Source organism: Catharus ustulatus, chromosome 17 (assembly GCF_009819885.2).
Source record: "Catharus ustulatus isolate bCatUst1 chromosome 17, bCatUst1.pri.v2, whole genome shotgun sequence".
NCBI classification, from domain to species: domain Eukaryota; kingdom Metazoa; phylum Chordata; class Aves; order Passeriformes; family Turdidae; genus Catharus; species Catharus ustulatus.
The window spans coordinates 14,714,601-14,728,239 of record NC_046237.1 but is presented as its reverse complement, the minus strand read 5'-3'; the positions used below and the strand labels follow the sequence as shown (position 1 = coordinate 14,728,239).

Below are 13,639 nucleotides of genomic sequence, written 5' to 3'. Positions count from 1 at the left end.
TCTGGGGATGGGCTCTGCCTCGAGAGGGAGCCGAGGCAGCAGTGGGAGCATCCCAGGAACGGTGTGGCGGGAGGAGGCTCTGTTGTGTAATGAATTGTTCCGAGCAGCAGCCAGCTATTTTTATCGGCCACGATCAGCTTGTGAACTCTGAATCATCATTAATGCAGGGCTCTGGCAGCCAGCGGCCCCCAGTGCCACATCCAGAGCTCCTGCTAATTCAGGGAACATTTGACTCGGAGCTCGTGGGCAGGCTCACATCACCTGCACCACAGCACACCGATCCTTTCAGCTCCTTGCAGCAGGGAGAGAGAAGGCATTTTCCCCCTGCAGGCTGCAAATCATCTCTCCCAACCCCAGCCTGTTATTACCATGCTGCTGGTTCCATATATAAAAGACATCTCTGTTTGCAGCCAGCCTGGATGGCTGGGCCAGGGTTTGTGTGGGAGCCTGGGAGATGTGGAGCCCTGGAAGAGCTGAGGGGCAGAGGGCAGGACCAGCTGACCCCAAAGGGTGCCCTCAGCCACATCAGTCCAGGGGTGGCTTCCTTCTGGAGGATGTGTGCTCTGAGAAGACCCATTTTACAGGCTACTGCTTCTCCTGATGTGCTGCCAGCCTCACCTGAGCATCACCCAAGTGGCTCCTGGCCCTTTCTGGCCAGCTGTGCCTCAGTAGTACATGGAATCAGGGAACCAAAGAATTCTGGAATGGTTTGGGTTGGAAGGGACCCTAAAGCCCATACAGTGCCACCACCTGCCATGGGCAGGGACACCTCCCACTGTCCCAGGCTCCTCCAAGCCACATCCAACCTGGACTTGGACACTTCCAGGGATCCAGGGGCAGCCATAGCTTCTCTGGGCACCCTGTGCCAGGGCCTGAGCACCACTTGGAGAGCTCTTCAAGTGCTCTTTTCTGGGTCAAGGTATTGCTCAGCTGTGGCTGCGGTGGCTGCATCAGCAGAGCTGGGTGGCCAGGGAGGGTACAGGCAGTCCTTGCATGGCACATGTGTGCCAAGGGCAGAGGGAAAGGCGGGAGGGAGGAAGCACATGGGGGTCAAAGTGAGCCCCCAGCCCAGCACTCCCTGGTACTGCAGGAGCCCTGTAGGCACCCAGTCACAGGGCATCCCCCCACAGTTAATGCACCTGGGCATCCACCACCCAGCACTGTGTCACACACACCCCCACAGCCATGTGGAGCTGTGTATGCTCCCATGGCATCAATGAGGTTGGAAAAGGCCTTCATGGAGTCCAACTGTTGACCCAGCACTGTCACATTCACCACTGAACCATGTCCCCAAGTGCCACATCCACATGCCTGTGGAACATTTCTGGTTACAGTCCCAATGTGCACATACAAGGAGCAGAAATGTCCTAGGCCAGGTTGGTTGGGGCTTCAAGCAACCTTCCAGGTCTAGTGGAAAGTGTCCCTGCCCATGACAGGGGATGGAACTGGAACAGCTTTAAGGTCCCTCCAACCCAAACCACTCAGAAATTCTGTTCTGTGATTCCAGCCCCTGTCTGATGTTTGGAGCTGCCAGAGGTGGGTTGGGTGCAGCCCATCCAAATCTGCAGGCTGTGAATCAAGAGGCTGCCCAAGAGGCTGTCTCTGGCTGGGGTCTGGTACACACAAAAGAGCCATAAGTCAGCTCAGGTCAGGTCAGTTCATCCCCTCTGAGCATCAGCAAAGCCACTGGGAAGAGCAAGGGCAGTCCTGAGAAAATAGACTGAGGAGAATAGAGGTAATGGGGTGAAACCAGTCCCTTTCCATGGGCTCAGGGGTCCTGTCCAGGCCCTGGCAGCCCCTGCTGTGACCCTCTGCTAGACAGTTCTGCAGTGACCCTGGTGCCCCCTCTGTGGTGCAGGGCTGACCATCTCTGCTGGGGAGCCTGGCTCAGGGCAGGGTGACACAGCAGGGACACCGGGCAACTGTCCCAGGAGACAGCCCTTGCCCACTCTGGGAGCTGCAGGATCATGGACTTGGGAGATTTAGTTTCAAGCTTTTTTCATCCAAGTCTAAAAGATGGTGTGGAAGATCTTTCTGGACTTTTCCATTCCCTGACCTCATGTCTCAACAAGGTACCAAGGATTGCAGAGAGTAATTGAAATGTAAAAAACCAGTTTAATCCATCTTAGAGGGAAACCAGCTGACAGAGGAGGCAGCAAAGACAGCATTGTGGGCACTAGCACATACACCTCACACCTCCCTGGCTGGAAAGGGAAGGACTCCTGGAGCAGGAGGTTCAGGACCTGTGGCAGCCCCACAGGAGATGGGAGCAGTGAACTCTGCCATACAGAAGTGAGTGCCCACCCTTGGCAGGGGAAACCAGTCTGGTAGAGAGGGAGCACCCTGCTCCCACCTTCCCATCCTTTCTGCTCCTGCCCCTCCAAAACCTTCTCTTTTCTCCTTTCCCACTCATCCCCCAGCCTCTCAGGGTTTCCTCTCTGCCCCTCTGCTTCTCCAGTAACCGGAGCCAGCCTGACCATGGCCCTTCTCCTCCTCCTGTGCACACTAGATCTTCACTGCTTGGCATTGACTTACATTTCTTAATTTCATTTCATTTCCCTACTTCTTTTGATTCCTAAGGCAGTTTATCTGGAGCCCAGTGAGCACAAGGCAGTCACAGGCTGCCTTAGGAGGAGATTCCTGCTCCAAATATCAACTGCTCTCAGAAGGCAAAGATGTTATTTACTATCAATATCCAGAGACACCCCCCCCACCCTTTATAATCAAATCAGGGTGTGATGTGTCCTTAGGGAGCTTGGTTCCTGTTATGGGAGAAGCACAGCATCCACCAGGGCCAGGATTGCCCTGGGCTCAATGGAAGGATTTTACTGGGATTCGAAATCTGGGGGAAGGAAGGAGGGGAGGGAGGGAGAGTGGCCATGGCAGGCACAGCTGAGCCTGAGCACTTCAGGGTGGTGTTCAGGGAGGATTTGAGCTTCTGACTCCTCCAGGGCTTCCCTTCTAAGGTGTGCAGGTGGAGCTTGGCCATCCAAAGCCATCTGGAATTCAGACCAATAGCTCAGCCTGGAGCCTGTCCTACACCCCATCCTTCCCTTCTGCCCGGAGGGTTTCCTCTGGGAACATCACCTAAGGCTGTCTGTCACTGCTCTGTGAGCACTGTGGGTGCCAGCTGGCACATCCTGAGCCTCCCTGCTGGCACCCCACATCCACAGCCCGATGGGTCCCATGGGCAGGGGACTCCAGGGGGCTGATGCTGCTGGAGAATTAGGATTACACCCACAGGAACCAGAAGCAGTATGGCCCCAGCCAAGGCTAAGGCTGTGTTTGGTGTTTAGGCAGAAAGCTCAAGTTTGGTATCAACATTTCCCAGCTCAGGCAATGTCCCTATCCCCAAAATGCCTGGGCACTGTCTGTGTGGTGGAGAGGGGCAAATCTTCTCTCCCAGAGAGGCATAGCCCAGAACATGGGGCAGGGCACAGCTTGAAGGCACCTGGAGCAGGTCAGCAACAGGACAGGAGGAGCCACTCCATGGTGCCATGAGGCCTCTGAGGGGCTCAGGACACGCCTGGCGTGGGGCCCAGGAAGCAGTTGCCATTAGTGCAGGGGACAGTGCCTCAGGGCTGGTGGGCTGAGATCAGCGTGGGCAGGACTCTTGGGAGCAGGGCTCAGGGGAGGGGGAGTGGGGGCTCCATTGGAGCTGGATGGGAAGCCTAGGCTGTGCTCACTGCAGCTTTAGAAAGCCCAGCTTGGCTCTGCCAACCCACTGGGAGCCATAGAGTTAAATGGAGACTGCAAAGCCCATCAAACATTGGAATAAATTCTCCTTCTTTTTTTTTTTCCTGTGCTTTCAAAAATTATTTAAAGCTCTGGCTGCTTTTCATTATTAATACATTTTTCCCTGAATGAGGAAGGACAAGCCTGTCGGTTCCTGCCACCCTGCAGTGGTCACTGACTCAGCTTCCACACCACTTTGCTGGCCACACTGCACGTGGGAAAACTGGAGACCAACTCACAGCTGAAAAGGAGAAACCAGGAGCACAGAGTGCCAGCTCTGCTCCTCACAGGGATAATACCATCTGATGTGTTAAAAGTCACTCTCTCTTTTTTAAGCAACATTCAAACTAAACCAAAGAGGAACTAAGAAACTAAACTAAAAGGTAACAGAGAGTAAGAGTTCATTTATACATTCCATGATTTTAAGTAGGTTTTAATACGGAAAATCAACTTATTGATTAACACCTCAACTTATATAAATGTTCATTGATTTTTTTTTTAAGCAAATCCAAAAGGTTTGTCATCTTTCCCTATATGTATAACACAGTAAAGATGAGGATCCCTCTGAACTGAGCAGGATGGGGCAAGACCACTGGGGAGATGTTCAGTGAGAATCCCTCAGGAGATCCCTCTGTCCCAGCTGCCTTTCCACCCCCCCACAGGGATCCCGTACTCACTGAAAGGAAGGTACCAACCCCAGCCCCTCGCTGTGGCAGAGAGGACACATGGGCTGGCTGGGAGGGTGGCACAGGTGGCACAGCTCCCCAGGAGTGGTGCAGCCCAGCAGGAATCATCGTCTGAGCAGCCAACAGCTTCTCAGGTCAGATTCTGAGTGCTCAGAAATACTCAGCTCTTACAGAGCTACTGACATGCTGTGCTCCAGGGCAGAACCTGCCAGGAAGGCAGCACTGGCTGCAGAGAAGGTGTTTGCCATCTGTCACATTAGCACAGCTGTGCCAGCTCTGGGATCTGTCACCTCAGGAACACCAGGCACCCTGCAAAGCTGGGCTGCTCGGCTCTGGTCTGCCTGGGCTCAGCAGGACCTTCTGGGCTTTGACAGCAGGCTTTCCTCCAGCCCCCTGAGCAAATGGGGCAGAGCAGGGACCTGCTGGCAGTGCCTGTGTCACACTGCTGGGGAGGGAGCGCTGGTAAATACCCACATGCAGCACCAGAACAGAAGCAGCAGTGTTGAAAAGCATGTGAAGCAGCACTGAGGCCACGAGGACTGCAGCTGCAGTAGGAACATGAATCTTGCCCCTCTTGTGCTGGACCTTGCTCTCTCCAGCCCCTGGTCTCCCCTCCTCCCTTCTCATTCTCCTCCCCTCCTACCTCTCCATCCTGCTTCTCTCCTTTGTCCCTTAACTGGGTAGCATTTGCATTCAGAGGGGGACAGGGATGTGCCCCCAGTGAGAAGTGGGCTGCCAGAGGGGTTCCCAGTGGGCTCTCAGCCTCTGTCTTCTTCCTCCAGCTGCAGGGAGGTCTACGAGGGCTCTGCCACGCCATCCCTGAGCCATGGTCTAGGAAGCACTGGGACCATGAAGGGCTTAGGAGACAACAGAAGTCGCCATCTCTCCGAAAACCTGGACTCCCCTCAAGACTCTCTTTATGCCCCCCAGGACAGGAACCCTTATCTGCTCAGCCCTACCGACTCCTTCACCATGGATCCCCGATTCCCGGCCCAGAACACTGTCCATGGTGACTGTCTCCTCCCGCTCAACAACCAGATCTCCAACAGCAGCACTTTCCCCCGCATCCATTACAACTCCCACTTCGAGGTCCCAGATGACAACCCTTTTCCGAGCCATGCCCAAGCCACAAAGATCAACCGCCTGCCTGCCAACCTCCTCGACCAGTTTGAGAAGCAGCTGCCCATCCACAGGGATGGCTTCAGCACCCTCCAGTTCCAGAGGAGCGACGCAAAGCACCGCAGCGAGAGCCCAGGGCGCATCCGGCACCTCGTGCACTCTGTGCAGAAGCTCTTCGCCAAGTCCCAGTCTCTGGAGGCCCCCACCAAGGGCAACGTGAATGGGAAGAAGGGGGCAGATGACGCCAAGCAAAACCGGAGGAGCAAGAGCAAGGACCGGGCGAAGACCTCCGAGCCCAAACGCAGGACCAGGTCCAACATCTCTGGCTGGTGGAGCTCCGATGACAACCTGGACAGCGACACCTGTAGTTACCGCAACCCCATGGGGCTGATGACGCTGGGCCGGCAGCCCGATCACAGCCAGCCAAAGTACTTCATGCATGCCTACAACACCATCAGCGAGCACATGCTGAAATCCTCCAAGAGCAATAACGACCTCAAGGTCACCCCTTGCACCAATATCCCCATCAACAACGACTCCAACTACATCAAGCGGGGCTCCTGGTCCACGCTGACGCTCAGCCATGCCCGGGAGGTGTGCCAGAAGGCCTCCGCCACCATCGACAAAGCCTTGCTCAAATCCAAGTCCTGCCACCAGGACTTGGCCTACCACTACCTGCAGGTGGGTGCTGTAGGGGAATGTGGGGTACTCTGTGCAGGGAGAGCATGGGAGTTCAGGGATGTCCTCTCGGCAGCCACCCATGTTACCTTATCAAACATCTCCAGGTGGTTCAACCTGTCATGCTGTCGAGAGAGGGCTGGGGAGGGCCCTGGGAACAGCTCCTCCTGCAGGGACACGGGTGCTGATGGGGTCCATCTCCAAGAGCTGCAGTGCAGTCTCAGCACCCTCAGTCCCTGTTCTGGACCATGGTAATGTGGAGGGGACATGCCACCCCACCTCCTCTGCTGGGTGTGATCCCATTTCCTGCAGGCCTCCCTCGTGTCCCCACTGCCTGCCCAGGCCCTGCAGGTGCTGGGGGACACTTCTGGGCAGGTGGGGATGTAGCTGCCCCCTGTGACTGTTTCCCATGAGTGCCCACACAGCCAGGAATGCTGAGGGGCCACAACTCCCCAGGCCCCACTGGAGACGCCTGTGCCTCTGTCCACGGACTGTAGGTCAGCAGCACTAACTAACACTAAACACTTATCTCCACGCATCGCAAGGATGTGCCGGCGTGCCCAGTCAGCCCCGCTCTGCCCAGCTTCCCTGGAGCACTGGTAGGACCAGCAGCCACAGCTGGGGCAGCAGGGCAGTGCCAGGCCCGCTTGCATGGCCTGCATGGCTGGTGCTGCTTTGAAACCCTGGCTCCTACAGCTCCAGGTCTGTGTCAGGTTCCAAAAGTGGCGCTGGAGCAGCATGAACCTGGTTGTGCCCTAGAGAGAGGAATGAAGCCAGGCCTGGATGGGGGGGAGGAGGGGACCTCTGTATGTAAATCTCTAGCATCCTTTTAATGCAGAGGTGCCAGGAGCTTCCCTGGCTGTGTCCAGTGGGCTTAGAGGGTTTAAAAACTAATGAATAATTGAAGCATACTCAGCTTCCAATACCTTACTGGCCAGGGCTGCAAATCAAATTTCCAAGGGACTGAACTGATTCTAACAGGAACACCAGCAGGGAAAATGATCTTGGCCTGGTTTCTTTTTCTTTACCCCTGCTCCTTCTAGTTAAACATTTGAGGTTAAAGAGCTGCAGCCAAGCTCTCCAAGGGCCCTGTTCCCCACAGGCTGCAGCACAGAGCCCAGCAGGCAGCCCCAAGAGCCTCTGGGCTCTGGGGTGCAAGACTGACCTGCTTCTTCCCCACCATGTAATGAGCCTCCGTTTCTCGACAGCCTGACGCAGGGCTGTGGGCACAGCTGGGTGGCACGGGCCTGGCCAGCAGCTGGGCAGCCCCACCGCTTGGCTGGGAGGACACGGGGCACTGGGACCAGCCCCTCAGCCCCGGGCCGACCGACACAGGCAGCGCCCAGGTAGGGATCTTGTTTTGAGGAGGAGCTTTTGCCCAGCTCCCTCCCACTCTGATCCTCCTGGGACCACTAGCCAGGGCCAGCAGCCTGCACCACTGGAGTTGGAGCAGGCAGGAAGCAACCAACAGCCACGACTGGCATGGCTGGAGGGGCACTGGGGGACACCTGGCTCTGACCAACATCCCCAGTGTCTGGGGCAGGCCCTGTGCTCAGTTCACCAGCAGTTCATGACCAGAACCAAGAGCCTGGGCAACCAGTCCCAAAAACACGATGCCTGGTGCCCCTACAAGCTGACATGTCACAGGTACTTGTGGGGATCTTGTCCCCAGGTGTCCAATGTCACCCCCAAAGGTCAGGGCTCAGACACCTCAGGGGAGGATGGGGTCATTGTATCCCAGCCCCTCCTTGGCACAGGAGAGGCAATGGAGAAGTCACCTCTGGATCTTGTATGTGGGGAATGTACTCTTGCATGGCCACATGTCCCCTGTTACACCTGGGGACACTCCCTCCATGTGCCAGGGGGAGGAACAGCAGGGATCTGCTTTCCCAGTGCCTGGGGGACACGGGGCCCTGCCCTGCTGTTGAGGGGGCTGCTGCCAGGCAGAAATACCCAGTGAGTGCCAGAAGTGCAGGGACGCAAGGGAGGGTGAGAGTGGAATGGGGACAAACAGGACACCCCAGCCTCCAGGCTGGGGAAGCCCCCAAGGCTATTCACCTTTCCTGCACCATTTGAAGGGTCTGAGTATTTTGGGGATTCATCAACAACTATTGGGGATCCATGTGATGTTTCCAGGTCCTGGAAACATCCATACCCAGATGCTGGAACCGGTGATCACCCAGCTCCAGGTGATCACTCTGTCCCATCAGGGTAGGCATCTCTTGGATCAGTCCCTAGGATGACACAGCTCCATTCTTAGAGCAGAGTCCCCAGAGGGGGAGGCTGTGCTCCCCATCCCATGTCGTCCCCCCCCATATGCAGCTGAGAGTACAAGGAAAGAGGCTGAGAAGCTCCTTGGACTGGGAGATGCCCCAGGCAGGAGTGAGCAGGAGCTGTGGGTCCTTAGACACCACCAAAGGGACAGGCAGTGAGGGGACATCACCATGAACCTGATTCATCATCTGGATCAGCCTCCCCAGCCCGAACTACAGTCAGGCCACCCAGAGTTTCCTTAACCCCCCAGGAACCCTGAAAATAATTCCTAAAACAGAGTGGGTGGCCTGTTCAGTGACAGCCTCTCCACAATTCTGAGTGCCTCTTGCCAGCCCCATGAGCTGCCATGGAGCAGGAATATAGTCCAGGTCCTTCCCAGAAGGTGCCCTGCCAGAGGGACAGCCTGGCTCCAGTTGCTTTCTTAAGGACACGGGCTAAGCCCATGGGACAGCACAGGGGACACAGCCACTGACGGAGTAGCACTGTGCCCGCAGCAGTGCAGCCCATGCATGGCCTATGCACCCTTGCAGTGATGTTCCTGTGCTGCATGTCTGTGTGTATGGGGCTGGGCTGCATGGCAGAGCTGGCACTTGCATGATGGAAACCCTGTTTGCTCCTCGAGTCTCTTCCCACTGACCTGCCCTGAGTGGAGGGAGTACTGCAGTTCCTGCCAGAGCCCAGGAGAGGAGCTTTGCCCTTCCCCTACTCCCCTGCTCCAGGGTCTGGGCCATGCCCCAAGGGAACCTCTCCTGTGGCCCCTTCCCCTTTTCCCTCCATGGTCGACTCATGGCAGGAGAGCAGCAGAGCCAGACAGTGCTGCTGGTTGGTGACTGTGCAGCACTTGGTGACCATGAAGTGCTGTGGCAGCACTTGGTGACATTGCAGTGTTGTGGCAGCAGTGGAGCCCAGCTCCAGGGGTGGACACATGCTTGCACTGCAAGGCACCACATGGATCACAACTGGGGACAAGGAAGGACCCACCTTCTGCAGCCCCAAAGTCCCCATAAACTCTCTGGATCTGGGCATCCTCTTACTCTCACTCCTTCCACACCACCCAAGGCACACTAGGCAGAGCCAAGGCCATACCTGGGAGAGCAGCAGGAAGGGCAGCAGAGCCCCACCACCTGTGAGGAATTGCCCAGTGCCTGGCCTGGGTGCCCTCATTCCTACTTGGGCATGACACAGTCTGTGCTCAGAGCCCCGGGTCTCACCTGCCAAGAGCTCTGCTGCCATCGAGGGGCTGCATGGCCACTGTCAGGTCTGTCCTTGATCACAGAAGCTGCTCTGGGCTCATCACCCCCATCTCAGAGCTTCAGACTGTGGGACAGGCTCTTCACATCTTCCCACAGAGAAGCACCCCAGAGGACCCTGAACAGCACCCGAAGGACCTGTGCTGCTTTTGCAGGGCCCTGAGGGCACCTGCTTGTCTTTGCAAGTGTGACTTATGAAACACTTGTCCTGCTCTCTGTCCCATAGGAGCCAGAGCTGTGGGAGTCCCGGTGGACTCTTGTGCAGGCAGAGGTGGGACATGCTCCAAAGTGGGGCTGTGGATTCAGAGGGTGCCCTCCAAAGCGCCTTCCTTCCCCTTGACTGCTGAACCAGAATGCGGAGCACCTCAAGAGCAGCCCTATGTCCAAGGCACAAAGCAGAGGAGAGGCAGGGAAAGGAGGATAAAGGCAGCTTGGTCAGGACCAGGCACTGTCATGATGCCCCAGGGAGGCTGTTCTGGGAGAGGGACAAGTCCCAGAGAGGCAGACAGTGCTGGGGCAGGCAGCAGAGAGAGACGCACTGGAGCTGTCTTTGTGCTGCTGTGCCCAGAGAACCCGAGGCCAGGAGACAAATGCAGCAGCCATGGCAAATGAGCACTCTCCAGCCTGTGGCCTCGAGCAGTGGCAACAGAGCAACTGCAGCATCCTGAGGTCTTAAAGCCTGTCCTGAGCTGACCTTGCAGCGCTGGCCTTGCACAGAGACAGCCCCTGTCCCTGTCCTGCGTAGCTGTCCCGGTTTAAAGGGACAGTATAACCAGGAAAAGGAAATTCAGGAACTCGCAGGCACAAAAAAGGTCTAGGTTGGGAATAACAGTTCTTTACTGATATATTTATAAGACAAACGAAAACAGCATCAGCTATATGAAAGAAAAAAAACAGTGACAGAACAGAACGGAATTCAGTCCCAGTCCCTTTTTTTCAGTCACCGATGACTCTCCGAAGGAGCAGGGCAGGCGGCTTCTCAGTCGCGGCTGCTGCAGGGGCAGGGGAGGGGGCCAGGTGGCCTCTCCGCCCCAGGTGGAAGAAAGGGTGAGGAAGGAATTCTGCTCACCGTGGGCGTCCCAGTTCCCAGTTGTTCAGAGGAAAGCAGGAAGCTTTAGCAGTCCAAATCCAAGAAGCCTGATCCCAACAGGAGAAAAGGAACCTCTCCCCTCCAGTTCGGTCGGCGAGCTGTAAGAGTTCTCCTACCCCCAGTGTCCTCTTACTTGCCGAAAACAAAAGCAGGACTCCACCTTTCCCTAATGGGGCCATCAGGTTGCTTCAGCTAGTCCTTTGTCTCTAGCTCTTAACGGCTAATAGGAGAGCCATCCCGGCTAGTTTAACATAATAATGGGAAAGATTTCTAAACCTCGCCAACCCACAACAGTAGCATACTTAGCTGCTGGCTGGCCCTGCCCTCCTCAGCCAGGGGCTGCAGACAGCCCTGCCATCCTTCACCAGCCCTGCCACCCTTCACCAGCCCTGCCACCCTTCATGAGCCCTGCCACCCTTCATGAGCCCTGCCATCCTTCACTAGCCCTGCCACCCTTCATGAGCCCTGCCATCCTTCACTAGCCCTGCCTGCCCCTCACCAGCCCTGCCATCCTTCCCCAGCCCTCCTCCATGCTGGCCCAGACCCCACAGGCAGGAACTGCAGCTCAGCCCAAGGAGAAGGCAGACAGTAAAATGCAGTCTCCAGTCCAACATGACACCAAGGTGATCGATATAAAAGGGTCTTGACTCCTTCAGAAAGGGTCAGAGCCAGACATCCCATTGACCTGTGGGATCTTTCCAGTGGCAGGACTCAGCTGGAGCCAGCAGGGTCCCTCCTGGCCTCAAGGCCACCAGTACAGACAGAGGCTGGGGCAGAGGCAGCTCTCATACCTAGCAGGGCAAGGGTTCCCAGTTCTTGCATTTATAAGGATCTGACGGATGAAACCTACAGCCCCTGAGCTGGACAGTTGTGTGAGCAGCCAGCCTGGGAGCTGTGGCCGAGCATAAAGATTGCAGGAACAGAGGGGGAAGAGCTGGGAGAATCCACACCAGCAGCAAGTGGGTCCAGGAAGGCCTGGCCAATGTGTGCACCTCACATGGAAGACTCACTCCCCTTCAGTCCCCAGCTGGATCTCACACACCTGGATCAACCCTGGCTCTGATCCACATCTCCCAGGAATGTGGGTGCTGGGTCATGGGTGCACTCCAGGCAGAGGCCTGTCACCAAACCACCAAAGGGTGGTCTGGGGTGTGTTCCACAGAGTGGGCACACAGAGCAGGCTGGTGGGATACAGGCTGAGTCCCTGCTCCTTCGGGCAGGAGAAAGCCCTTGGCTGTGGTCTGTGGATTGAGCCTGCACCTGGACACAGCCTGCAGATTTGAACCTCATCTGAAGGTGCTACAACCCAGCAGCATCAGACACAACCTCAGACTGACTCTGGCGTCCACAGAAGCCCTGCTGGGAGCAGGGATGGGAACAAGCATCACAGGGCTCTGGCTTACCACAGCTGCAACACAGCCCTGCATCCCCAGAGCACTGTGTGAGCCATGGCTGCTCAGTCCCACGGCTCCCTGGGCAGCTGGGCAGGTCCAGCAGCTCCATTCAGCACAGCTAAGGTGGAATCTCTTGTCAGCACAAGCTGTGCTCAGCACAGGACCTGTCACTGCTCCCCATGGCATCCTGGGCTGCCCTGGCACTGGCATGGCATGGACATTGCTGCATCTTCACACCACGCCTGGCTGCTCCTTGGCCATGTCCTCAAGGGCAGGACAAAGGCCAGCAGCAATCCAAGTGAGCCACGAAGTCAAGGCTTGCTCCTGGAAACCTGAGCTTCCCCATCTTTCTCCCGACTTGTCCCGCATCATGTGTGGCTTGTCCTGGTCAGTCATGGGCACTGTGGCTCTGCCTCTGGTCTACCCCACAAACCCTTCACAGGATGGGCAGGGTGGGTGGTGGCTACTGTGGCTGCTCAGTGCTTCAGGCCTCCCATGGGACCATCAGCTCACTCCTCTCTACCAAGGGAACAAGAGACTGTGTCTGTCTTAAATTTACTGTGGAGTTGTCATCTTGGTGAGGATAGAAGTGCTTTTCATGCCCAAGGTACTGCTCATCTCTCCGCAGAGGCCAGCACATTATTTGTGTGCCCAAGCTGCTCTAAAGTGACTTATGAGAGCCTGACTTAGTTTCAGAAAGTAATTTCAGACACTCAAGAGTCACATTCAACTCTTAACCTTAAAGAGCCCATGAAGGTCTGGGCTCTGAGCCCCGAGCCCTACTGCACAACAGCACTTTTATGTTCAGTGACGTGGTCTGTGTGATGAGCACCGCATCCAGCCCTGTCCCAGTGCCCCACCCAGGCCCAGCGAGACCATCCCCTCCTGCCCCCATTACACCTGGCATTGTGCAGCTTGTCCTGGCTGTGAGAGCATGGCTGGGACGGAGGTGTCCAGAGGCGGGAATGGCTGTGATGTGCTTAAACAGAGGCCACCAAAGCAAAGGCTGCCTGGCATGGACTGGTAAGGGAGGGTTGTGAAGGAATTATTGCTTATTCCCACCACACTACAGCAGAAGGTCCAACAATCTCCTCAATTCCCCATGATCCCGCTGGTCCCAGCATGATGGGATGTGCCATTCCTCATATCTGCTCACACTGCCCTTCCTCCTGCAGGTGCCTCACGGGGAGTGGAACAACACGCTGTCCCGGGACAAGGACAGTGAGATCCCGTGCCGGCGCATGCGGAGCGGGAGTTACATCAAAGCCATGGGGGATGATGATAGCGAAGACTCAGAAACCAGCCCCAAACCATCCCCGAAAACTGCAGCTCGGAGGCAGAGTTACCTCAAGGCCACCCAACAGTCCCTGAGTGAGCAGAGCACCACACAAAGGTAATGCTGGAGCTCCTCTG

At 56.5% G+C, this 13,639-nt stretch overlaps 1 protein-coding gene across 6 annotated transcripts in view; it reads left to right on the top strand.

Moving 5' to 3' along the window:
* DLGAP4 (DLG associated protein 4) overlaps positions 1–13,639 on the top strand; it is a 139,193-nt gene that overhangs the window by 72,444 nt on the left and 53,110 nt on the right. For 3 of the 6 annotated variants that reach the window (XM_033074867.2, XM_033074869.2, XM_033074868.2), the window contains 3 exons: positions 5,204–6,221; positions 6,764–6,817; positions 13,402–13,619. In XM_033074867.2, coding sequence (XP_032930758.1) covers positions 5,271–6,221; positions 6,764–6,817; positions 13,402–13,619 — 1,223 coding nt within the window. In that variant the 5' untranslated portion in view covers positions 5,204–5,270. The remainder of the gene's footprint in view (positions 1–5,203; positions 6,222–6,763; positions 6,818–13,401; positions 13,620–13,639) is intronic. The other 3 variants (XM_033074871.2, XM_033074870.2, XM_033074872.2) reach the window with 2 other exon arrangements.